General features: G+C 43.5%; 1 protein-coding gene across 1 annotated transcript; it reads left to right on the top strand.

The window, feature by feature from the left end:
• Positions 1–878: 878 nt before the first annotated feature.
• Positions 879–27,234, top strand: Slmo (PRELI domain containing slowmo). Its single transcript, XM_076792059.1, has 5 exons — positions 879–1,122; positions 1,263–1,428; positions 6,487–6,573; positions 24,952–25,125; positions 25,854–27,234. The coding sequence occupies exons 1-5, from the start codon at positions 1,091–1,093 to the stop codon at positions 26,088–26,090; spliced, it is 696 nt and encodes a 231-aa protein (XP_076648174.1). The 5' UTR covers positions 879–1,090; the 3' UTR covers positions 26,091–27,234.

Below are 27,234 nucleotides of genomic sequence, written 5' to 3'. Positions count from 1 at the left end.
AAGTATATATGGTTTAAGTCTAAGGAGTCATGACAAGCCGACTATATACAGGATGTTCTAAAAATGTTGTACTTCCTTAAAAAGGGTGATTTCCAGAGTTGCCAGATTAATTACTTATCTCCCCACTCTACCTTTCCTTTCTACGATGCTATTCCCTCCAGTGATGAGATTTTGCCTAGGTTTTCTCACGAATGCACCGTGATTTCTGCATCGGTAAAGTATAATTCTGGATAAAATAGGGTACCTTGATCACCCTGCAAAAATTTTAAAAGATTGTTATTCGCTAAAATGGCGAACTTTATGCCTCTTTATAGCTCCTTCTCCAATATTAGCTGCCATTGTATAATAAAATATTATACAATAGCTTATCAAAAACTCGTAGTACGAAACTATGTAGTTCGAAAAGAATGTTCCGAGATTTTCCCGCCAATATCAGTGCCCCACTACCTTTCCCTCATAATATAGATACACTACTGTTTTGGGAGCGCATGCGCGAGAAAACCTGGCCAAAATTTCATCACTGATTCCTCCACGCTTCCACTACGGTCCGGTCACGTGACGCGTTTCGTTTCTGTCGTGCATGCTCACAATGTCACATGATTAATCTGCTACCGACAGAGAGAGAGAGAGAGAGAGAGAGAGAGCAAGAGTAACTTTTTCCCTTCAATTCGAGTCAATTCCGGCGACACTACTCTGACCGCCCTGACCTATTTGGTGGTGCAGTGATCATAGCGTTCAGTCAGAGAGAAACATTTTGCTTAAGCGACAGTGATGCACCAAGCGGACTAGAACCAAATTAATTTCTTGTTATTATCGACTGAAACCTGGTTGTCCATGGTAACAATTGGACGATTCTCCGTTTGGTACAGCACTATCGCTTGAGTAAACTTGGTGCCTCCGAAATCCTGAACGCAAGCATTTCCTCTCTGATAAAGTTCATTGGATTTCTTTTGTACGGTCCTTCGGTTTCAATGGTTTCATAGGCAGTAGACGGACTTTGCTGTGCTGGGGTTGTGTTATTTTTTCATGTCCAACGTTTGTAAATTTTAGTGGTGTCTTTGTGTCAAACAGAAAAAGGATACTAACAGCTATGAAGATTTGGACGTCGTATCATACTTTCGAGTGAGTGTCGTGTGTATTCGTACCTAATATTCAAGGCTAGGATGTGCAAATCTTTTGCAATGCTTCCTTCTTAACATGAAAGCATCGCGGATTGCGTGTCATAGCGTGTCTAGAGATACAAATTTAACCGAAATTTCCAGGCATCCGTGGGAGACTGTGGTGAAGGCTGCATGCAGAAAGTATCCAAATCCAGTAAACCCGTGCGTTTTGGGCACGGATGTAATCGACAGACATGTCAAAGGGGGTATCCTGTACTCGCACAGGCTTGTCACCAGTGAATGGCGATTCCCAACCTGGATATTACCGGTAAGTTCTCGAAAATCATTTAGGTTATTTACCGTATACAGTGTCGAACATAACCTCCCTAATCGAAACACATTACCAAGAATTTACGATTAAAAGTCATTCAGCATAATTAATTTTATTGAAATTAGATCGGAACAATCTAATTACGTATATATACATACATTGCATCAACTGTCATTCATTTATAAAAATATTTTCTGTACAGAGCGGTATAAGGCATTGGTCATATGTTAGCATAACTACAAATTTAACACGGTTATTTATAATTCATACTGTTCTGGCTTGAATATGCCACGTGCATTGCTCTTAACTATTTCAATATTTTCTCTGTATACGGACTGTTTTAATCTGATTATCATGATATCTTATTATCTACTACATTCGTACATATAGTCGGTACTTTTCCAATATTCTTGACCTATAGTCTTTTATGTTATCGTTAGTATCGATGTTGCTGTCAATTAGTAAAGAATGCACTTCGGCAAGTGCTAATTATGAACAATTGAACTCATTTTGGAGTTGGAGTTCTAACAGTGGCTCTGGAGCAAAAAGGGTTACAGAGTCTCCTTATGAATAATTGCCCTTTGTCCGGAACTGGTAGGCTTACGTATAATTAAGCAACGATTACGTGGGAAAAGTTCCATTATTACGGTCAGAGTTAAAAATCTTCCAGCAAGTTCACTGTAGTACATGTAATGGCCGCTTTAGCGCTGCCATCATGGCAAGGTCGCTAACACATTTGATTTCAATGGTCGATCAGAGCGGAGACTCGCATTATTACCCTTGCGGAACCTTACCCATGGCACGGCTTATCGATTATTGCACGCGCTCTCGTGGATAGGTCACAAAGTTGTTCATTCACAATCTATTTTATCGGGATGACCTTTTTGCCCACGTCCTAAACCGTGACCTTGACGAAACTTTTCCAAGTATTTCCTGATCGAAATTACAGCAGACATCGCCATAATTATTCGGACCTTTTTCATTTTTAATTGTATTTACAAGAATACGAGGGTTGCAAGGAAATGCGGTTAAATTGTTATGAAAATTTATTCGAACCATCACGTGCACTTACGTCTGTTGGACGCGAGAAAGACTATTGGCGATCTGCCGCTATCTAGAAGTCAGGAAGACACGTTTAGGCTTACGCAATACGATTCATTTTTTGGCACATAGCTACGTCATACGCTGCTCTTGATTTATCGCGTTTGTTTTAAACAATGTCAGGATAGAACCCACTGCGATGCTGTGTAATTTTAAAACCACATAGTCGTTATTGCTATTTGTTCCACCTCCTCTTCCTAGCTAAAGAATTAATTTATTGCGATTTTGCATAATGCTTGTCACGAAGATATCAGAATACTTTTGTAATATGTCGAACGATAAAGATAATGATAGAGATCTCTCGGAGATGATGCAATTCTTCTTTAAATCAGTCGCAATATTAACATTTTGCTTTTATCGCTAATAAAAAAATATGTTCCACTAATACTTAAAAACGATCGATGCTTGATCTATTTGATTGACCACGTTTTGTCACACGTGTACACTTGCTGTTTAAGTTAAGACTATGTTACTCGCAGTCGAGGTTTCTCTTGTCCCGCTCGTAATCCTGAAGTAGTATATACCTGTCTATGACTAGACCATATGTTAGTTAATCATTAATCCCCGTCCAGTGGGGTATCTTATGTAACTTGCACGGCCGGTTCATTCGACCTCGAAGGAATGGTTTCACTTACCCTAATACCTGTACCTAATTTATGAAACCGCAAACTATGAGGCTCCGGAAAATAATTTATTAAAATCCATTACGGGGCGTAAAGAATCATTTTCTGCACTCGTTGACGTAGTTTCCATTCAATAAATACTAGATAATGCTAAATCTAGGCGTCGGTAAAAACCTGTGTATAATAAATAAAAACTCACCGATGCAAGGACATTTTCCTCCCGTCGACATCCAACAAATGTCCCCTTAAATGAATTTCAACCCCTGACTAAATTGATCATGGGGGTATTAACTCTGTCACGTAATGACCCAGTTCTGTCCTCATTTTTTAACCCTCCATAATTTAATTTTTCCAAGTCTAAACAATATACAGGGTGCAGTCGAATATCGTATACAATCGGGCACGAGGTGATTGCATATGGAAAAAATAAGAATCAGGTTCCTATTAGATAGAAATCGTCCACGTGTCTGATCATGATCAACCAATTCTACTTCCTGCATATACTAAAGCACGCGAACCCGACGCATCTTTAATCTCGATTTTTTCAAAAATCAAGGCGTTAAACGAAAAAATGTTATTCCTCTTTTTACGTGTACATGTTATTCGGCCGAACCCTGTATACACAACGTGGAAAGGGTTTAAAAAATACTTGTATGCCTGGAGCTGAAAGCACGATAGGCTCTAACGATGTAACAAAGAGACAAGAACAAAGTTACACAGCGTTACAGATGGTTTCGTGTCGTACTCGAAACGATTCACCCCATTATTTTCCACATAATCCGGCCGGACTGTTAAAACAAGTGTTGCGCTGTGGTCGGTCGGCGCAATCCGAGCCCGAAACGGAACTTCCCCGTTTCATAACTCTCGGGGCGAGGGTCGAAGTTCGTTATCAAAGCATAGATGGGGGTAGGAGCATCGGTTCGCCGTTGTAATCAATCAGGCGGGACAATGGTCGAGCAACTTTCGTTTTAAGCGTGCGTCGCCGCACCGGCAAGAGCAGAGCTCCCGTTCGGGGTTTATTTACTCGAAAGTTGGACCGGTCGTAAGAAATCAATCCACACACACGCGCGGAGCTTTGCATCCCTTTCTTTGCCCGGGCGCCAGTTTACAGACAAAACAGTTCCCTGCTCGTTTGACCGAGCAATCTATACAAACACCGGCATGGCACTGGTGCAGCAGGAAATTCGAAACTTTCGACAACGCCGAGCAAGAAGAAGACGGGGGGCGGTAGAGAGAGAGAGAGAGAGAGAGAGAGAGAGAGAGAGAGAGAGAGGGCGGGTTCGAGACTGAGAATTACAAAACAACGACATCGACAGTATCAACTTTCATAATGAGCGAGACCCCCTCTTCTTCCTCTCGGTGTTACGCTCTTTGGCAATCATCCAGCTAGACGGCTGCGTTTTGGAATACACATCGGGTTCTCTTAGAGCCTCCTTTCCCTCTTCCTCCTCCTCCTCACCCACCTGCTCCTTCCGAATCCAACGCCAGTGGGCGGAGAGGATCCCGGCTTCGAATCCTTTTTGGCTCGGCGAATTGCTTCCTTTCGCAGGATTTTCTATAAGCTTGGCCATTTCGCAAAGCCGTTCCCGTTGTGCCGGCTCGTTCGCCCGAATGCCTCGAATCACAGTCCCGTATATAACGAATGCACAGCAAACTGGAACGCCGAGGGGAGATCGGCTCCGCGTTTAGGCACTCTTGAAATTACTTGACGGGAAGGGAAAGTGCGGAGGCTCGTCTCGATTTGAGTTAGTTGCTCCGTGTTCCCCTTTTTTCTTCATCCCTCTCTCTCTCTCTCTCTCTCTCTCTCTCTCCCCTCTCGCTTTTTCTTTCTTCGACTGCTAAATGCTTTCTCGCAGCCGGCTGCTGCGACGACGACAATTTCCGAGTAATTGCCCGATTCGTCGGAATAAGGGAATCCCGGATTCACACTTTGTTTGACGGACCAACCTTCTAAAGGCTGATTTATACTATGCGCACAGACACGGAACGGTTCCGTTCATTATAATAATATTTCAGTAATATTTATTTTGTTTAGTGTCCGACACGTATCTGTGCTGATATGATCGGATAGCTACCCCCACGGGGATGGGTTATAATTAGACGGCGGATTTGATTAAAACAGTAGAAAGATTAAAAGAATCTGGCGACGTTGATATGTAATTTTCAATTTTTTCAAATTGTTGAAGAAAGAAATTTCTAAGTGACTTCTGTGTCTTGTAATTAACGGAGACAATTTTTATTGTGCATAAAGATCCGCAGTCTAGTTATAATCGATGATGATAGTCACTACACTATTGTACAATTTTTATAGTAATGTTGATGATTATTAATCAAGTGCATTTACCACTCCTATAAAGGGAGTATTATCATTGTATCTATAATATTCCCGCGAGGTTGTTCAATATTCACAGGAATATTCGTCGTGCCTATTATTTTCATAGAACGTTACTAGATTTATTTCATCAACAATTTGCTTGTTAATGTTCACTTTTTAAAACGGAAGATTTACTACCGGTACGAAAGGCCCGACAATCAAAATTACAATATTCGCCGCGCTTTTGTCACTCACCCATCAGTAATTATTTACTGCGTTCGGTAATTATTCAGTTAATGCAAACACATTATGCAGAATCATATTTGTTTAACGCAATTTACAGAGGCAACCATTCACATGAATATATTATTCCCGTGGAAGATTTTATCGAGTTAAAAGCGTATTAAAAACTTGATTTGATACTTCGTTCCCCTTAAACTTCTTATAAACTTTTCTCGGTGTTCTTGAAAGGAGGAGATCGTTTTTATGAAATCCTGTCAAGCATAGTCTCGAGAAAAAGCAAGGCACGCTCGGAACGTTAATAAAAACTAACGAAATATTTATTTTAAATTCGCTGTTCGCGCGGGTACACACATTTTGTCACGTTCCGTAAATGTTTATTTTTTTTCTCGTGCCGGTGGCGGTGTGTCGCAAAAATGAATGGGCGGATCGCGGCGGGAGGTGTTTAATTCATTACTTGCGAAACACATGTGTATCGTCCGGCTATTGTGGCGATTCTCACGGTCCGGTAATTGAGGCGTTATTAATCACAGAAACATATAATCAATTATCGGGAAACACAGATGCGGCAACACTTCGCTCCGGTTAATTATTCAGACCGATTCGTTAATTTTTAAAAACTGTCGGATCGTGCGAATCGCTGCTCCGCGTTAATTAGATTGTTGCGTTTGTCGCCCGGGCTACACGGTGTATCGCCTGGGGGAAGCTATTTCGTTTTTAAGAACACAGTTTCCCTGTAATTTATACGGCCTCTTAAAAGATTCCTCGTTGTTTTAGTTGTTCGGCCATCGAGGACCGTGCTATGCCAGCGAATGGAGCGAGGTGAACCCGCAGTCCAGAGAGATGGTGGTCAAAACAGTAAACGTGAGTACGCCCGACGATTTGAAGAAGTTTGATGTCGGTGTTTGATGGCCCGTAAACATTTTATACAGCCACTTTATTATGAAAATGTTAGAACGGTTAATTTATTCCCCCAGCCAATTTTTCACACCGCTGAACGACCACTGTTTGGCGATGTCTAATCGATCGAGACCGATAAATTTATTTATCCCCTTGTTCGCTCGCCACGGTAACAAGCTGACCAGAAGTAGTCTCGCTGTCGATCCACACTTAATTTGCAACCTAAAATAATACGTACGACGTTTAATCAACCGAATGCGCCGCGTCATCGAGCCTCGGCGCTTATTTCATTACGTTCGCACTTTGTTACACACATATTACTGGACAAAGTACTTCGACCGCATTCGCAATTTATCTTCCTGCCGCGTGATAAATTGAAGACCGATACTCGGCGTGCAAATGCTGCTTTGCACCGGATCGTTGAGTCGCGCTGCGAGCCGCTCGAACGGTGCAAACGAAAGAGGATAATTCCTCGGCGATATACAGGGTGTCCCATCGAAAACTGCTTTCAGAACCATTTCGATTTTTTTTTAAACCTCGCCGAAGGAAATTTACTCTTCACAATATTCGAATTAATAACGAGGACAACAAAGTGGACAATATAAACGAAACACCCTCTATATTTACATAGCCTTTATGAAGTTGCGTGATTTTTCCATGGCTACGGATTGTTTAATAAATCCTACAACAGCAATAGCTATTTCAATCATAAACCAACAAATCACCTTCAGTAAAGTAATCTAATAACTTTGTATGCAACTTTTAAGCTTCCCTTTGGTACAACACTATTATTAAAAATCCTATCAGTGGTCTTGCGGTAGATAACACGTGTTAAAATATGGCACATGCCAATGGATACATTGATTCGAGTCGCCATGCTTACCCCTCTGACATAGATCACAATGCATCGACTCGCGATGCAGCGCCTGCACAATCTACAAAAAGTGCTACAAGTAAAAGTTACTGAGGTCTAGTGAGGACTAATAATAAATATACAATAGTTTCTTTCACATTCGTTTAAAAACTGAAAGATTGTCAACTATTTGACACGTTCGAGTTGGGGCTTAGTCTAAGAAATCCTCTTCAAGAATATTTAGCAAAATGATCTCGGTCTTATCCGTGGGTTCCTAATTACAATGAATTCTCTATATATGTCGCCAAGGCCTGGATGAAAAAACGTCGCGTGAGGGGCCATGAAGGTCATGAGAGGCCTCAGAAGCCGAGGAGTGTAAACATAACACGGCTCGGGTATGTCTCCTGGCCGATACACGACGCTGGCAAGTGAAAATGAAGGAATCCGTGGCTCGTCGGGCAGCGGCATAATGAAACACGCGCGTCCGGAAGGATTGCGCCTTCCCACGTTTGCATTAGCAATTCATTTGCCGGGTGAAAATAAATTTGATGAGCGAAGGGTGGCACGCACGCCACACGTGTACACGTTGTAATCGAACAATCAATATACACCAAATCCCATTCGAATTGAGATCAGCAAGGGTAATTGGAAAACCGGCTGATACAATTTCACCTGTGGAATTACTCGCGACCCTTTCGGCCGGTGTTTGTAGTTTTCGCGACTGATAATAGTGAACGACCGGCTAGCACCACGGCACGGGGATGCCTTTTTATCCATCTCGGGTGGTATCCAGTCGGAAAGATTGCGGGCCGGTTCAACGTTCCAGCTCGCGGAGCAGATACATTTACTCGAGTCTACAGGCTAGACGAGGAGATCGACGCGAGGGTGCCGAGGGTGTGGGTGGCGTAACATCGCATCGAACCGCATCTGGAAAGTTGGATATGATAGGTTATTGATGCGCGCATTACCGGGGGTTGCATAGCTTCGTGGTCTCCTCGGAGGGATGCGCTCGGAGGCACTCGGGAAGACAGGCTCGAGAACGCCGCAGGAAAGCAAGAGGAGCACAGGTCCTGGCTCCTTGTAAGCGTCAAAGATCGTTCTCTCGCTATCAGCCCGATCCTCGGCCAAAGGGGAACCGGGATGCTCGATGCATTACCGGTATGATGAACGATCCGCAAGTGGCTCCCTGGAAAAACCGTGGCTCCTCCATCCGCAAGCCTCCGCTTCGTCGATCGTTTTTACTTATCGAGTCGAGACGTGCCGAATGCCCGCACTATCCGTCGCTCAGGTCGTGCTTTTATAGTGGATGAGTCGCCAGAAACAGGACATCGAAATCTCTGCTGGTACTCGACGCGCGAAAATTAACGAATTTTCTTGGCGTTGGTGGCACAATGACGTCTCGATCTGTGTGAAAACTTTGGACATTTATATTTTCTACCGACATATTTGTGACATTTTTCTAATTGAAATGATACCAAACACGACAGAATTTGGATCACATTTACTCGTTCGATTCACGACACAGTAGGGCCGCGATTATCCGAACTAATCTGTGGAATGTTCGGTTAATTGAACAGTTACCTAGCTACAATATTCATTGATTTGTACAATAAAGATCGCTTTAGATTGAACTGCTTGTAGAATGTTATGAAGAATTTAGATATCATCGGTTCGGATAATCGAGGTTCTACTGAATTGTGGATTGAAGGAGCCAATATGCTCCGAATTGCGCCATGTTTGGTCTTGTTTTAGACAGAAAATACCACAAATGCGCTGATTACAGTTTCATAAAAAGATAATTCATAACAAAGGTTTTGTTATTCGATTTGTAATCTCTCACCGATGTATCTAATCGAGTTTCTCAGCCCCTCTAGGCGTATCCCCTGTAGTGGGGATAAATTTTTCTCAAACATAGTGCCAATCTCTTTTGCATACGTATATCGAGAGATTACTGCATTGCCAAGGTTATTTGGAGGTCATTTGTATGTTTTCGCCCTTGCACAAATAGGTTGCCGGGTCGCTTGAGACTAACGTTTTCAGCGCAGCCGAGAGGATGCACATGCACTCATCCAGTCTTTTGCATTTCCTTAGCAAATTGCTTTTCTCTCCACAGTACAAACATCGTTAAATTTTAAAGTACAAAAATGGAATCGAAGCAGGTATCTAACGAACCCAGTTTTACTGTGGCACTATCTGAAAGATCTGGAATGTCTCGATTGTTGGGAATTGTTGGAAAAGACAACTAGTGGGTTAGGAGGCAACTATTTGTTCTTTGTTTCGTTTTCCGTGCATTGAACGAATTAGGAGAGATTGCTGTAGCTCACCTAACAGACAGTTTCGGCAGCAAGCCGAAGACAATATTTACTCTATATATGTCCCAAATATTTAGCCGATAAAGGTCTCAGAATTATCACCACCTCTAGAGCTTCGCCGTCCTTTCCTACGTTCGACGTGGATCAAAGAATACTATCTCCTGGCCGATATATGTCCCTGTCTAGACTCGTGTTTTAGACATATATCGTGTAAACACTGTATACCCCAAGTAGTATTTGATGCAACCGTGTTCAACGACGTCGAGCCTAGTACAAATGTCTTGGAATCTACAATTTTTGCAATTGCTATGCGTCTCGAGTGTCTGATGCGCGGTGGCAGCCGTAGGTCCGGCTGTAGATACTGCAAGCCCATTACGTTCAACTTGTACTCGATGCATACACGCCGGATGCGTTTAGGTTCAACGATACGATACCGCATTACGTTCCAACAGCGGCACGATACGTATGCATCCCGCGTAACGTATGCAACACGGCCAGGTATACGAGGGTTGTTGGGGGAGGGGGGGGGGAAGGGGAGGTAAATTGCTAAAAGATATCTCCCCCTTGGGATTCGACGGGGATGGGTTATAACCTGGTCCTGACTCCGTCGGGCTTATGCAGAATACATTGCCCACGGTACGGGGGTTCTCTGCTACGTTGTTCCCCTGTATTCGTTTGTCCGCGTGCGTGGCTCGCGTGCGTACACACATTCGAATGGAGGCGTTGCGTTGGTAGAGGAATAGCAAGAGAAACAGGAACAGCCGTATATCGGCATTCTCTACCGCGCTCGCGCTCAAACTCCCTCCCCTCTTTCCTATCCTCGCCGAACAGACAGCTATAGGCAGGAGAAAGCGTCGACGTCCCGCCGGGAATTGTTCAATTTTAGTTGAAGCTCATCTCCAGCCCATGGCGTGCAGGAAACGCGGAAACGCGTCCCCGTAGATTACGCAACCGTGGTGCGATCAGCGGGGAAATATCACGCGGCGTTTCCCGCTGCCGTCTGACCTTAATTGGAAAGACGACAACAGGAAAGAGGGCGTCGAGGATCTTCAGCGACGACGACGACGAGGACTTCCGTCACGGCCGAAGGATGAACGAGCTGCGTTCTAATAAGACTCCACCATGCCTGTTCTTCCCTTTGCCGGATTTTTATCTCCTCCCAACGATCTATCAATTAGGTGTCGCGTCGTCGCTACTAGCTGTTCGCTCAAGGTGTCTCAATATCCGAGTCGAGTCGGGTTCTCGAATATATCAAGACTCCCAAGAATTTTGGGGATTCTCGAATACATCAGGATTTTTGAGAATTTTGGAGATTCTCGAAAATATTTGGGATTCCCGAGCACGTCCAAGTTCCCGAATGTCTCGGGATCCTTGACTATTTTCGAGATTATTCCCGGAAAATCGTCGGGAATCCCGATGCATTCGAAAACCCGTATGTGCTCGGGAATCCCCAATATTCTCGAGAATCAAAATCTCGAATAAAATTCTCGTCCCGTCTTGACCCGACATTTTCGTGTTCTCGCACACCTCTGGTTCTAGTGATTATTTGATAATGGTTGGATCAGGGTGAACGATCCATCGAATGAAAATTCGCCCAAGATCCTCGTATTCCGGAAAGAAGCCCAATTATGGGACGAACTGCGTGCGTCACACGGCGGGACAAAAAGGCTATAGCCGGTTTTGGGGGCCAAATCGGCCCTGGAAGGGATTTTATTCCAATTTGCGCCATTCGATAGCCTACCAAAAAAGATATCTTTCAGCCAAGTTTTAGCCCTATAGCTCATCTGTAAGGGTAGTTACAGAGGAAAAACGAAAATCCAGTTTTTGGCCCATTTTCCCCATTTAATGACAATTTAAAATTCTGAAAAAAATCTGACACATTTCGGACACCAAACCATATACTTTGAGTCGTTTTCAGATTTTTCCGTTGTAAACTCTGGCTGTAAAAATCGAAAAATACGAAAAAAATCGAAAAAATGCAGATTTCATATGGAAATCTAAGAGTGACCCAATCAGAATTAATTTAGCAATAAGATATTGTCCTAAGTATTATGCTCAATTTTTTTCAAATTCCTGCGATTGGTGCGTCATAGTAGGAAAAAATAAAAACCACTTTTTTTGGCGTTTTTTTCCGTGAAAAACTAAGTTATAATTATCGTAAAAATATATTATGTAATATTAAACATCTCTAAGTTCAGGGAAACATCGTCCAGACTTTAAAAATTGCGTAATACAAAAAACGACAATTATACTACGCAGGATATATCCCAATATTTCGAATGTATTTTCAACGGCGCCGGTTGGTGCAGTAGCTATGGTCTCCGACTGCGGAACCGCTGAAGACTTTTTGGACCAGGTTCGGATCTCGCCTCGGTCCAATTTTTTTTTTTCTTTAATCACATGTTTTTTCGATTTCTAACCGTATGATTGTTGTTACGCTGTTGTAAAAACATTTTTTAACTATGTTTAAACTATTTTTTAATAATTTTCCGGAAAAATATTTTTGGAGTACTTTCGGCCTTTAGTCATCTACGGGCTGTACTACTTATCTACTTAACATTTTTTTACATGGAATAAGGGATTGATTATTTTTGTGACAGAAAATATATACATGAAGTATTATTAGGAATAATCTGTAATAATTATAGGTGGATTGGTATGCAGTGGAATCATGTATGGCGTTTTCAGTCTTCGTCGCTATCTTCGTCAATTGTCGGTGTTATTTGGTCGTTATTGAAAATTCTGGTGAGCAACTCTGCTGGCCGAACTATGTCTGTGTCGTATCGAGCATAAAATAAATATTAAATGATAGCAGCTACATGTGAGCAACATCCAATAGTGCGATTACCATTGGCACATTCACAACAATACCGTTTTATACCGGAATGACCAGTTGTGTTTGGTATATAATCTATGTAGCATTTGTACGTTTTGCGGTTGATATGTCGCGATTTTACTTCCAATTTTACAATATTATTATTTTCTATTAAATAACGGACATTAATTTTATTATCGTGTTCATCCATTATCTCGGCCAAATACGAAACAGCTTAAGATAATTGGTATGATCCCGTGAAAAGTATCTTCAAATCGTCTTCTGTCATTTCCGGAAAATCAAAAATATCGGTGGAAGATATGTTTTTAAACGGCGTTTTCTGCGACAGCTGCTCGTTGCTTGTAAAAGATATAATAAAAAACAGCAAAGACTATTGGAACACCTCAATAAAGCAATGTCCACGGCTCGATTGTTTCAGTTAAATGCCCAAAGTCCTGAATCGAAAATGTCCTTCATCAGGAATTTTTCCAGACAACAATGGTTATAGTTTTCCGAAGCATAAACATCGTTTTCATAATATCCCTAATAATATTTTTACTTGACAGAAACAGATACAACAATACCTCCCGACCCCAATATAACACTAGATTTATTATTAACAATAAGTAAAGTACCGACTAAAGATAAAAGATTTAATAGACAAGTCAATGCACTTATTCTATGTAAAAAAAATGTTAAGTAGATAAGTAATACAGCCCGTAGATGACTAAAGGCCGAAAGTACTCCAAAAATATTTTTCCGGAAAATTATTAAAAAATAGTTTAAACATAGTTAAAAAATGTTTTTACAACAGCGTAACAACAATCATACGGTTAGAAATCGAAAAAACATGTGATTAAAGAAAAAAAAAAATTGGACCGGGGCGAGATCCGAACCTGGTCCAAAAAGTCTTCAGCGGTTCCGCAGTCGGAGACCATAGCTACTGCACCAACCGGCGCCGTTGAAAATATCTTCGAAATATTGGGATATATCTTGCGTAGTATAATTGTCGTTTTTTGTATTACGCAATTTTTAAAGTCTGGACGATGTTTCCCTGAACTTAGAGATGTTTAATATTACATAATATATTTTTACGATAATTATAACTTAGTTTTTCACGGAAAAAACGCCAAAAAAAGTGGTTTTTATTTTTTCCTACTATGACGCACCAATCGCAGGAATTTGAAAAAAATTGAGCATAATACTTAGGACAATATCTTATTGCTAAATTAATTCTGATTGGGTCACTTTTAGATTTCCATATGAAATCTGCATTTTTTCGATTTTTTTCGTATTTTTCGATTTTTACAGCCAGAGTTTACAACGGAAAAATCTGAAAACGACTCAAAGTATGTGGTTTGGTGTCCGAAATGTGTCAGATTTTTTTCAGAATTTTAAATTGTCATTAAATGGGGAAAATGGGCCAAAAACTGGATTTTCGTTTTTCCTCTGTAACTACCCTTACAGATGAGCTATAGGGCTAAAACTTGGCTGAAAGGTATCTTTTTTGGTAGGCTATCGAATGGCGCAAATTGGAATAAAATCCCTTCCAGGGCCGATTTGGCCCCCAAAACCGGCTATAGCCTTTAAAAAGAGATTTGTTTTTGTTTTCATGAGACATAAAGATCGAACTCCTCGGATGCTGCCAGGATAAAGAATAACTTCACGGACGTAACGCCGTGTAACACCAGGAGGAAAAATAGGATAAAATGCAATGCAATCAAACACGCTATTCCAGGAATGAGCACGTATTTCGGAATTCGTGTTGTATCTCGTTTGGCTGCACCCACACCGAGCACCAAGCGTAAACGCTCGCTCCTTGATGCATGGAGGCAAACAGCGAAGTTACACATAAAACAGCTGATAAATGGGCAAGTGGTGTTCTCGGGGACTGTAACTACGACTGTTTACCTGGCGAAAATAAAAATGTTCGCGACGACGATACCCGCGGAATTTTACATTTTCCAAAGTCTCGCGCTCCGTAAATAATCTCTCCTACCGCGATGAACGTTTCGTCCGAAAAATTAACCTGGCACCGAAATTGCTGTGCGGAAAGTATGCAAAATTTAAATTGCACCATTGCGTGTACAGTGTGAATCAAGAAAAATGGGACACTTACGGGGAGACCGCACGGTTCGGGAAATCGCTTTTTGGACGAGTCCCGAATTCGAATCCATGCAGAGCGTTACATTCTTTCTTCTTTTTTAAATATATGTTTCATACGGCTAACCAATTTGTGCTTTATCAATTTACTCAAATTATTGCTTTGAGAGTTGTCGCAACAGTTGCAGTCGCGCTGCTTCGAATAATTGCAGTTAAAATTTTTAGACAGTGTACTATGAGCTGGGTCGACTAACCAAATAAAAAATATACGATATTATTTTAAAAAAAAAAGCAAATTTGACTTTCACGTGTCTTGTAGGCACCTTCATACAAAAACTAATCAGGTCAAATCCCCCAAGAAACCATTCAACTTTTATCTGAAACGTTTTACACTGAAATCATTATTTTTGCAGTAATGGGAGTGGTTCTCTGGACTCCTTGTCCAGGATCGGTTAATTTGAAACAATGCCGGCGCTAGCGCACGGCGAATCGAGTTCCAGCGGACACACGTGCTGCCAGAAAAACGATGGAACGTTCTCCCCGCGCGGCGATACGTCCATGCTGGTGGATGGATATGATCGGATTATCAAACGGACATATTGCAACGTTGCCACACACGTGACGCCCAATCGCGTTAAGTTAATCGCGTTATTATTTAAAACTTGCTGTAACCCGTGCCTCCCCCGGAATTCGATGATTTGTAGTCGAGTGTTCCGCGATCGATACACCGGTCGGTCCATTAGGATTTATGTTGCGTTGATGTCGCGAAAAAAAATTGCCCCTACGGATCGTGAATAGATGGTTTTAGGAAGCGGTGGGGATATGCACATTGTTCTCGGACCTTTTTTTTCAGTTATCTATGTACCGTACTACGTGTTGACTCTTCTCTTTGGGAAAAAGGACAGTGGAGTGTCAGGACAGCTTAACTAATGCTCGTGTCGTGTTTTCAAAATAAAACTATTTCACGCGGAAAGCCCGCGGATTAAACTACATCGTAGCGTTAGTTTTGTTACAAAATTACTTAGTAACCGTTAGCAACATTTTCACATTCGTTCAGTTACTTTAACGTGTTCGCCAGCTTTATGGGATACTTGTCGTTTTAGGATTGAACTTGTTCCATAAAAGTTTGATAGAATTACGACCCGTCAAGTCAGACTCAGAGTACACGCAATTACGACTCGAAAATTAACTATGTAACCGAGTAGCTCAATGCACGGATCGGCCATATTGCCACGGTAAACCGGGAAGTTCGACACTTCATCAGCTCGAACTTTTTTTTATTCCCTTTCTAATTTTATTTTTTTTTTTCTCTCTCTCTCTCTCTCTTGTTTCGATAGTTTCCTCGGAGACCGAGGACCGATAGGAACGAAAGTCAACGAGCTCGTACCCAATACGGACGGAATAAACATTTCCGACCGAAATAAAAGGACGTTCAATTCCCCAATCCCCTTCGGACTATCGTGATTTCCTTTTTTTTTCGTTCTAAGCTATTTTCGGTGTTCCGGGAACAGCTGGATGCAAAATACTTACATAATTAAACGATTTTCTCGAAACTTCGTTCATTAGTAGTCTCACGAGTTTGATATCTATTCTATGCAATATATTGATCGGCGGGTTCCGTTTCCAAAATGCAGTTTTTGTCGATAAACCAAGAGCAGGTACCTCGATACAGCTCGATCAATATCAAATTTGCCGGAGGTCGCGGTTGATCTGACGGGGATACATACAATGGTGAATCCTTCGAAACATAATCTTGTATACTTTCTTTGTTTATAGAAGTTTATGAGTTTATAGAAGTTTATGAATGTATAGGAGTTTATGAATTTATAGAGATTATATAATTAACAGACGGATGAATTTCGCCCAGCTTTCTGGGTGAGGGTGCGCCTGTAGGACGCCGTCCTCTTTGCAAATGAAAAGTCCCGGCGTTTGATGCACAGTTTTCCGAAATCGTTTACAACTGGACGCCAATAGATCAATCAAGCCCGGGGTACGTGGAAACGGGTGCCGGTTCAGGCTCGCCGCAATACGTTGCCGCGCACGAAGCAAACCGGAACGATATTTTAGCCCCGCGACGACCCGTCTATTCCCTCTAACAATCCCTTCTTCGTTCTGGCACGAATTTCCGTGCGTGCAGGCGCGAAAACCCGAGACACACGGGATAGATAGAAGGATGGGGTAGGTGGCGGCTGGGACCCCGGGGGTGAGAAAGGGGACGAGACGGGGGTTTGCTAGTGCCATCGGACGAGAATTAATAACGGACGCGTGTATCGGTGATGTATCCTGGCCGTGTTCGGGGACTCCCCGTGGACTTTGCTGATGGAGAACTCGAGAGGGTTGCGTTCGGGTTGGGCGCTGGGCTGGCTGACTGGATGTGCCGGCGACTGAATTATTGTACGGCAGGCCCGGTAAATCATAAAAACAACAAATTGCACGCGCACACATTGGTCCGCGCTCGCGCGCGCGCGCGCGTGACCTCGCGCCGTGCATTTTGCGGGTGCATTTTTATACACCGTACACCGAGCGGAGCCCTCCGCGCCAGCTCAACGCCAGCACTTTTTGAACCGATTGAAATATGGAGTCGCGGGCTACGTCCGTCGGCTTAATGAAAAATGGTAACTTCCGGTTACCTCGGGGAGAGTGTCAGGATCCACCCAGGCTCCAGGGGGACGTCCGCGCTTACGAGTCCTCTCACCTTTTGAACCTCTTGATCCGCGTGAATCCTCGATCCGGTTGTCGCCCGCGCGACGCCCCATCGAGAACGTGATCCGGTCCGCTCGCCGGGAAAAGTTTCGCTGAATGGATATTAATGATCACTGGTCAGCGACACGGAAGGAAATCCGGTTTTTCGGCGGAACGTGGATTCCGGTAGTCAGAGAGCGAGATAGAGATAGATAGAGAGAGAGAGAGAGATAGAGAGAGAGAGAGCTCTCCACGTTCTACCGCTTCCTAATATTTCATATGGACGTCGGGGGTATCGATTCGGGCTTACGCGGGCTCTCTGTTTGCTCAGAAGTGTACACAGACGTGGAAACAAGTAATTGAATCGAACGCGCAAGGAAACCGCGCGTATCCATTCAGCCGGGACCAGATGACTGGGAGCATAGCCTCTCTCCTTCTGTCTCTCTTCCTGGCTCCCACTCTCCCTCCCCCCGTTTACACGATCTAATACGGATTTGTCAGCACACGATTCCCAATCTCCCCGAAATCCGCTGAAATCGCCGATTACCCCGGACTCGGCGAGAGAAAGCCCAAGGACCGAACTCTATCGAGGTCGATCCAGCTTCCGACGTTACGTCGTGGTACATTTTGGGCTTCCGGCCACGGCACCCTCTCCAGGGCGTCGAATCGTACCACTGAATCGACTGCATACCCGCACCCGAACAATGCTCCCCCCCTCCGCTAACCCCCCTCCCCCTAGAACCCCCGGATCCCGAGATCGGTAAAGTCCTCTCAATTATGCGGCGATGCTAATTACTCGCGAGTGCACACTGAAGAAGGCTCTTTAGCCTCGCACAATGACCCTTCACGGGGCGCGGTCTACCCTTCCGTTTCCAACCCCCTCGTTTCACCCCCTTCTACACCCTGCTTTCCATCCCTCTTCTACCCTCGTTATATTGGCGAAGGATGAAACGGAATCACGAGAATTCTTGATTGGAGAACGCCGCGCTCGGTGTTTGCGCGATAGTTTACCTTCCTTTCCTAACAATGCCATTAGTGCCTTCGACCAGGCCGCGAGTTCTTTCGATGCTCCAAATTCTCCGCGGTAATGCAGTAATCCCCCTTGCATTCCCACCCTTTTGTTCCTTAAAAATCCGTCGGTGTTGTCTTGGGTCCATCCCAAGTGGAATTACCTCTAAGTGGAATTACGGTTATTGCTATCGAGTCGAATAAATGACACTTTTCTTCGACGCAACGTATCAACCCGTTGCTTGCGTACCACGAGCCCCATTTGGGATCATGCGCACGGATTGTGCACCGAGGAGTGGCCTTTAAAAAGTTACATTCCACATGCCGCCGCCCCCGGATGGGGACATTTTTTGATTGTTGTTCACATGAAATGGAATGATCCTCCTCTTCACTATTAATCATGGTTAATTAGACTTTTTGAAATTTTTACTAGCTATCTTAGTTAGCTGTAATCAATTTCGAAGTATTCCTCAGTGTTTCGATGCCGGGTTCGAGGGGTTAATGGAATAGTATAATTATGAAGGCTATTGCTGACATACGTGCTGGCAGTGAACATGTTAATGATGAAGAGTTATGGACGTATGTCAACGCGTGAAATGTTTGCCAAATATTTCTAACACGTGTCAATCATGCTGGTGTCCGCTGTCTGATTGAAATCAAGAATCACTGAATCCCAAATAAGAAAATCAATATTTTCTTTCATACTTTACACAAGGATCCATTGCCTTTAATAGAATATCGTAATTATGAAGGCCATTGCTGAAATGAGTTCTGGCAGTGATCATTTTAATGATCAAGAGTTATTGACGTATTCCAACCCATGAAATGTGTGCCAAATATTTCTAACGCGTGTCAATCATCCAGGTGGCAGATGTCTGAATGAAATCAAGACTCACTGAATCCCAAATAAGAAAATCAATATTTTCTTTCATACTTTACACAAGGATCCATTGCCTTTAATAGAATATCGTAATTATGAAGGCCATTGTTGAAATGAGTTCTGGCAGTGACCATTTTAATGATCAAGAGTTATGGACGTATTCCAACCCATGAAATGTGTGCCAAATATTTCTAACACGTGTCAATCATGCTGGTGTCCGCTGTCTGAATGAAATCAAGACTCACTGAATCCCAAATAAGAAAATCAATATTTTCTTTCATACTATACACAAGGATCCATTGCCTTTAATAGAATATCGTAATTATGAAGGCCATTGTTGAAATGAGTTCTGGCAGTGACCATTTTAATGATCAAGAGTTATGGACGTATTCCAACCCATGAAATGTGTGCCAAATATTTCTAACACGTGTCAATCATGCTGGTGTCCGCTGTCTGAATGAAATCAAGACTCACTGAATCCCAAATAAGAAAATCAATATTTTACACAAGGACGCGTTGCATTTAATAGAATATTGTAATTACCATGGCCATTGCTGAAGTAGGTGTTGGTAGCGCCCATCTTAATTGTGTAGGGTTACAAACACACATATACGATTATGATAAAAACGGGTAGATCAATTTAACCCTTAACGGTCCGGAAGTATTTTAAGTTTACTTCCCAACAGGTCCAAGCTATTTTTCATACAAAGCACGAAACTGTGGACTCAACATTTTTATATCAAGTATGGAAAGGAAAATATCTATGTTATAAATTTAAATATTTATATTATTAATTAATTTGATTTTTGCCGCCATATACGCGGCATGGGACCCAGTAAGTAAAAGTGTCACGCCGCTTATATGGCAGCATTGGTCCGTTAAGGGTTAAAAACATTTAAGAATTTAAGAATACCTTTACGTTAGTTTCAACTTCCAAAATGATTGACAACAGACCTAAATGTAAAACAATTTTTATTTTGTATACAAATCCACAGTCCAGTTCCAACAACATGTGCCAACGCAAACACACGTGCCAAATAGTTCTAACACGTGTCAATCAGTCAGGTGTCCGCTGACTCACTGATGACAAGATTCAAATCCCAAATAAGGAAATCAGTGTTTCGAGGACTTCGGCGCGGAATATTAATCTCTCGGACCGCATTCTTCGTGTTTTACATCGTGGTTCGGATCGTCGTTAACAACTCTCTGCCTAACAGCGCTACTAAACGTGACCGTGCCGCAATGCCGTGGCAAATGAAAAGCAAACGCCGTGCTTGCTGCAGGGACCGAGGGATTGGCAAACATCGGTTCCGACGCGGGGCTGACGAGAAAAATTTCAATTAACTGATGCGCTAGGATCGCGCGGTGCCCTGGGTAGGGACAGGATCGACGATGTACACTTTTCGTACTTGTCGGCTTGACCCCCGTAAAAAAACTGAGAAGAAAGCGAAAATTAATTACTTCGTCGACGCCAGGACCCGGCCCGGCGAGGGATCGATCGTTCCTCTGATAGGATTAAATCGCGTGCCGGCCGTTTACCTTTTTCGCGTTCCCCTTTACTCGTGTCGCCCCGATGCCGACGCATCGCTCTTGTTTCTTCCCGTTCTGAGACGACACAGATGATTACGTCGCCCTGAAACAATCGTCCGACGAAATCTCCTCCGTCCGACGAAGCACGTCGGATGTTTTCCACGGGAAACGGATTTATCTACGTCCAGCCTTCTTCTGGACGCGAAAGTCGATCGTGGAGATCACTTTCGAAATCGTGCTTGATAAAACGTGTAACGTACGGTTAAAGCAGAAAATTAGCTTTCTCCATCCATCCATCTATGGGGTTATCCTGTAAGACGATTGGCACAAGAGGTTGATCTTTGAACTATTGTAACTCCGACCAGAAAAATCGTACAACGATGTAACTAGGCTCATTTTGAAGGGCGAAATCTCTACTTTAGACGTCCCTATGTCGTATTTTCGAATAAAATTTCTCCTACGAAATACAAAGGAGAAAGTGAAAAATGGTAACTTTAAAAAATTTTTCAATTTCAGAAATGTTCACGGGATATGATATATTTTTTTTTGGAAATGGAAGTATTACGGGTTTCAAGATTGAAGTCTTCAATTTTTGGTTGCAGTTTTCTCGCAGTTTCAATGAAAAACGTGCTGTCGGCATTAGAGTGCTGCACAATTAATCTTGACTCAAAAGAGGTTGATCTTTGAACTGCTGTAGCTCCGTGAAAAAAAAAATCGTACAAACATGTAACTAGGCTCATTTTATGACATTTCTACTTTCAATTCCCCCTAAGTCGCATTTTCGAATAAAACTTTTTCCCCGAAAAACGCATCGATTCTCATCAATCTGTCGGATCAACAAATCACAGCAAAGCGTTTGTATATTAGGTCGATATTCGTGATACAATTTCGCACAAGTTCGAAACAAATTTTTCAATTTGCAGCGTTTATTCTTCACCTGTCCCGGACAATTTGTGAATTGAAGAGCGAATCTAGGAGAGCGCGCTTTGACTCATGTAATTGTAGAATCGCGACAAGCGAGCCGTCTCCCGTTAGCACATTTAAAAACTCGACTTTATCGCGTTCGCCGTGACTCGTTACGAAAGCTACAATGAGACCTTTCGTCTTGCCAATTATAGTCCATGCCGTGTCGGTCTCTCTCTCTCTCTCGTTTTCTCTTCGTGTTCGCCCTTTCATCTGTTTTCTGTACATCCTCGAGCCGACCGATCCAGTGTTCCCGGGACGCTTAAATGATAAGGGCTCCCGGACGGGGCGCAAAGTGCTAATTACTTCCACTGAAAAGAACGGCGTTTACTCGCCCCGTAGTTTTCACGGTGAAATTACTTCTAACTTCGCACCAGGAAAGGCGTAAATCGTGGAGGACCCGCGTAAAACTGCCGACCGGCCCCGTACGCCTCCCTAAATAAGTCACAGTCATCTGCGGGGGCGGTGGTACAATAAATTAAAGAAACTAGAGGCCAAATAAAAAATACACGGCCGACTCCGCGTGAAAGCGAGAGAGAGAGAGAGAGAGAGAGAGACGGAGAGAGAGAGACAGAGTGGCGCGTAATACCATTGAAGTGCTTTCAAACGAATGAAACGGGAATGAAACAAACACAAGTTCTTGCACCGGTGATGGAAGCGCCGCGCGGTCCCGTCAATACCGCGTTAACAAAGAACTGCATTCGGCCGCGTTGCACGGTGTCGCGGCGATCGGGGCCGACGAATTAAACCATTTTCCCCAATCCGCGGTCCGCGTAATTGATGAAACGCCACTCGAACCGAGGCGTTAATTTTTCGGGCTGCCACGATTGTGTCGGGGCTACAGCTCTCGCAAGATTTCGGGGATGTCGGGCACAAGGGTGGAAGCGTGGTGCGCGGGGGGAGGAAGGGAGGGCCGGGCTTTTAGTTGGTCGCGGTGTAACACAGTCGACTTCACTGATTGCCAATATGGCGGAGAGGACCGCCGCGTCCCTATATCTCGGCCAGGGTGGATCCACAATGCGCCCCGGGCGTTAATTCCCCCGTGAAACGTATTGCACCCTCGCGATTCAATTGTTCCAGCTCCGCGGGCACAGCGCTTCATGCTGCCTGCATCGTGGCTGGGGCCGACGAGTCGCGGCGCACGCAGCTCATAATGATGCAATTTTCGGAGCGGCGAGCGTCGCGTCATCGTCATTATCAGGGACACAACCGCCTCCCCTCCCCCCTCCTCGTTTCATCAGCATCGGTGAAACCGAACTTGAGACGGACCCGGGATTGTTGCGACCCACTCGTCACCCTTTGAGTCTCGTCGGATCTCTTCTTTTTCTCCCTCTCTCCCTTTCCCTCTCTCGTGTCTTTGTCTGCATTCTCGTTTCTTTTGCACCGCGCGTCACTCTAATTATCCCCTTTGTCACTTCACACTCGGGGATCGCGCGCCACTCGCGAAACAGCTAATTTACTTAGTTTTTAATTATCGCTTTTTATTCGCGTTACCGAGACACCCTGTGTTTAACTGTATCGCGCAGTTTGTACCGGGACGCGTTGGCTAACATTTGCGACCAAAATGTTTAAACGAGTACAAGAGGCTGTAGGATCTTTCAATTTTTCCCTGTAAATTTTGGTTTCGAAAACGTGGTAGTGGAAAGGTTTCATGATGTTGTCGCTAACGTGGGGCAAATTGTTAAGAGAAATGTAGAACAATAGAATGCAAACGTAGAATTAACCGGTTACGCGACAGTAGATGCTAGGGGAATGAGGCGACCTCGGTCAGACAATTTACAGAGATATTCTAGCTTCAGGTAATGGAAAAAGGTACAATGTCAGTTACGCTTTGTTCATACTTTTACGCACCTGTTGGCAGTCTGAAATCAGTCACAAAAGCTTGAAGTGTTTATGACATTCAGAATTGTAAAATTTAATCTGCAATCTCATTTGAACAGCCCCGTCGAGTTGGTCCGAGGCTCTCTATAATTCCCATGAGTGTCTTTTTAAATTCTGACACGTAAATTGCGAATTTTTATGCAAAATAAAAGTCGTCTGTATTAATTGTAAGATACAGAAGCTACGTAGACATGCATTGATTTTCATTATGATTTTATTTCGTTGGAAACAGTGCAGTAGTAGTTTTAAATTCTTCAAATATTTGTATTGTTGTATGACGTACTTGTTTGTCTTATAAATGAATAAAATATGCAGTTTACTTGTAAGAGTAAGTAGATACAAAAAAATTCTTTTGCTAAATGACAGTCGGTCGAAATATATTTTTTTCTGTGGTTTTTGTATGTTTCTTTGTCGAAAGACTCAGATATTTAAATATAATGACTCGATTCTAGGCGGCGCGATAGTAATTTGCAATGACAAAAAGATTTTCAACCCTGAAAACATATTCCATTACAAATTACATGGAAGCAGAGTCGCCAGAAGATGCCCATTTGGGTATCTGTTTCCTCTCCTCCTTTTCCCCTTCCACTATCCCATTCCACCACCATAAGTACACTCTAAGACCGTAGACTGGTCACGTGAGGTGTCGCATGGGAGTAGAAATTAGGGAAACCAGACAACCACGGTCAGACAATTCTCCAGCGCCTGGATATTACAAATCCACAAAATGCATTTATTGTTTTGCACTATGGTCAAAGGTTATGCCAAATTACGCGCCAGTAGAAGTTAGGGGAACCAGACAACCATGGTCAGACAATCCTTTCAACGTTCGAATATTAGAAAGCCACGTGGTTATTGTTTCGCGTCAGGCTAAGGAATTCCCGCGATCGACGCGAGTCCATGACGACCAGTTTTATGTTTTCATGGAAGCGGAAGTAACTGCGGGTTTTTTTTTCTGACTAGTCGCAAAACGGGGGTTTTATTTCGCAATCGATGGCTGAGGTAACGAGGCTCGACAAAGCTAGAGAAGCGGTCAGCAAGCAGCGATTTAGTTCCGTCACGAGGACCACTGCAAGCTCGGTGCCCGAGCTTATTTCGTTGCATCGATTATTCAAGGCTCTACGTCAGTTTCGTGGAAACGTTTTATCTCGATAATGGCAGCTAACCATCTATCTGAAGGTTGCTAACCCCGCGTGTTACACAACACGGTCGATACGAGAACACGTAACTGAAATAAGAGACCGTTGGCATCCAATGGCGAGGATCGTTCGGGAATTCTTCTAACAGGGGCTCCCATTATCTTGTATGATTGCAGGTGAGCCTGGGCAAGCATGTCTCGGTTGGCGAGGAAGTCCGATACAAACCGGATCCCGAAGATTCAGGGAAAACACTGTTGACGCAGCAGGCTGTCATTTCGATCTCAGGAGTGCCACTGATCGACCAGCTAGAGAGGCTACTCACGATTACGATCGAACAGAACGCGAAGAAGGTTGGTAACTTCATTCTTTTTGTAATACTCTTCCCCTGTGCAGGCTGACCCTAAAAATTGCTGAAATTATTACATACAAATAGACCGTTCAACTTTGTGCATTTGTAATTTATAGAAACCTTGCAAAAAATTGAAGATAAAAGTTAAGAGGTGCTATAGTAATTCGATTTTTGAACCTTAGGTCAGGACTTTTGTGTGATTTTTGTTGCGAAAGGATCTCTGAAAGGATGTCGGCTTGAAGAGTGCAAGGATTTTTGTGAATTTCATTCCGAATGGATTTTTGAAAGGATATCGCATGCGAGAGTGCAAGGGTCATTTGTGTGACTTTCATCGCGAAAGAATGTTTGAAAGCATATAGCGTGCGAGAGTGCAAGGATCTGTGAGATTTTCATTTCGAAAGTATATTTGATTCACAAATGGAGTATGAACGAGAAGCGGACGGTCCGATTGCCAAAAAATCAAAAAAGTCTGGAGCCAAGAGCCGAGCGCGGAGTGTCAGTTTCACCGTGTCGCGTGTGTGTGTATGTATGTATATATTTTCTGGAACACTTGCCGTTAAGAGACCCGGAATGATTGATCGCGATGGATTCGGTTCTGCGAGCCTGGGAGCGTATTCTCGCCGGCGGAATTTCATAAAAGCTTGCGAATTACCGTGAAGTCGCGGCATCCACAGGTGCCGGGGAAAGTTCGCGAGAGTAACAAAGTGTTTCTGCGCGATTGGCTTTCAGGGTCGGCAAGCGATGGAGTGGGTGATCGAGAGAATCCAGTCGGACGTGAAAGACATCGCGACCTCGGCGGTGAAGTCGACGGATGATCTTCTGCACTCGACCCGCCGGCAGATCGACGACATCACGAACATCACGAAAAGGGGGATGGACGACCTGCAGAACGCCGCGAAGAAATCCTTGGACGACCTGCAGAACCTGACTGTACCGCCGCCGCCGCAGTCTATACCGAAATTATAGCTGATGTTCCACGTTAGCTTCGATCTCTTTACCTAAACGCCGCGTAGAACCCTTTGATGGAACGATTGGACACCCGAACAGTAAGGATTCGCTGGAAGATCCTCGAAAAGAAAAAAAGAAAATATTTGAAAAGAAACGGGAGCAATCGAGTGCCACGCTTGCAACATCCGTTACACGTACCAGCCATTCACACGTTACTCCACGAAACATTCCCCATCGGAATTGTCCGCGCCATTTTGCGGACGGAAGGAGCTGTTTGGTCTTTCGTTCAAACATTCGATGCACCTCCCAACCACTCGGAGAAAATGGAACATCCTTGAGATGCGTCACAGCAACGAGCGGACCACCGGAAGTACGAATGTCTCTGCGCGTGTACTAAACCATCGTTCTCGGTGGATAAAAGCGGAATACTCGGAGAGCGGTCAATCGTTTCGCAGGAGCTGCTTTAGCGAAAGAGATGTGTAGCTGCGGTCGAGAAATTAACCTGATTTAGCCGATTATCGAAGACGCAGCGTTCGCCCAACGGATGGACGAACATTTTGATAAGAGAACCACGAATCTGTGCCAGTACAGTATTTGTACGATGATGCGTGTTATGGTACCCTCGTCTGCTGGATTCAACAACCCGGCGTACTCGGTTTCCCGAGCCCTTGCACTTCGAGACTATTCTCCTATCCTACACCTGCCGCATAAATGAACACGATACGCACCCGAAAGAAAACCGAAGCGTCTTTCGATCGCAGCACGTTCAATGTTCACCTTCCACCTTTGTATTATTTGAAGCTTACGTTCTACGATTGTTGTGTACCTGTGGCTAGGAGCGTCGGATCATCTGCCTCCCCCACAGTTGTTGAACGGAAGCCGACCCTTCGAACATTCTCACGTGCGGCTTCTAGCGTTAGTAACCTTAGCGAATTTAAATGTGACAATATTTATGAAAGAAGAAAAAAACCGAAAAACAAGAATTTGACAAAAAATATCGAGGTTATATTGATAGTCACGTGATCATATGTTCACCGCACCTTTTGTAACGTCGATTAGCATATCCAGACCTAGCCTCCGGCTTAGTTCGTCTACTTAGACACCTTTGAGAGCTGTAAATAAACGCCAAATCACAGGATCAAATATATGTAAATATATATTA

This window comes from Halictus rubicundus, chromosome 1 (genome assembly GCF_050948215.1).
Source record: "Halictus rubicundus isolate RS-2024b chromosome 1, iyHalRubi1_principal, whole genome shotgun sequence".
Classification (NCBI taxonomy): domain Eukaryota; kingdom Metazoa; phylum Arthropoda; class Insecta; order Hymenoptera; family Halictidae; genus Halictus; species Halictus rubicundus.
Note: the sequence above shows the minus strand (reverse complement) of the source record. Positions and strands in the feature narration are given on the sequence as shown.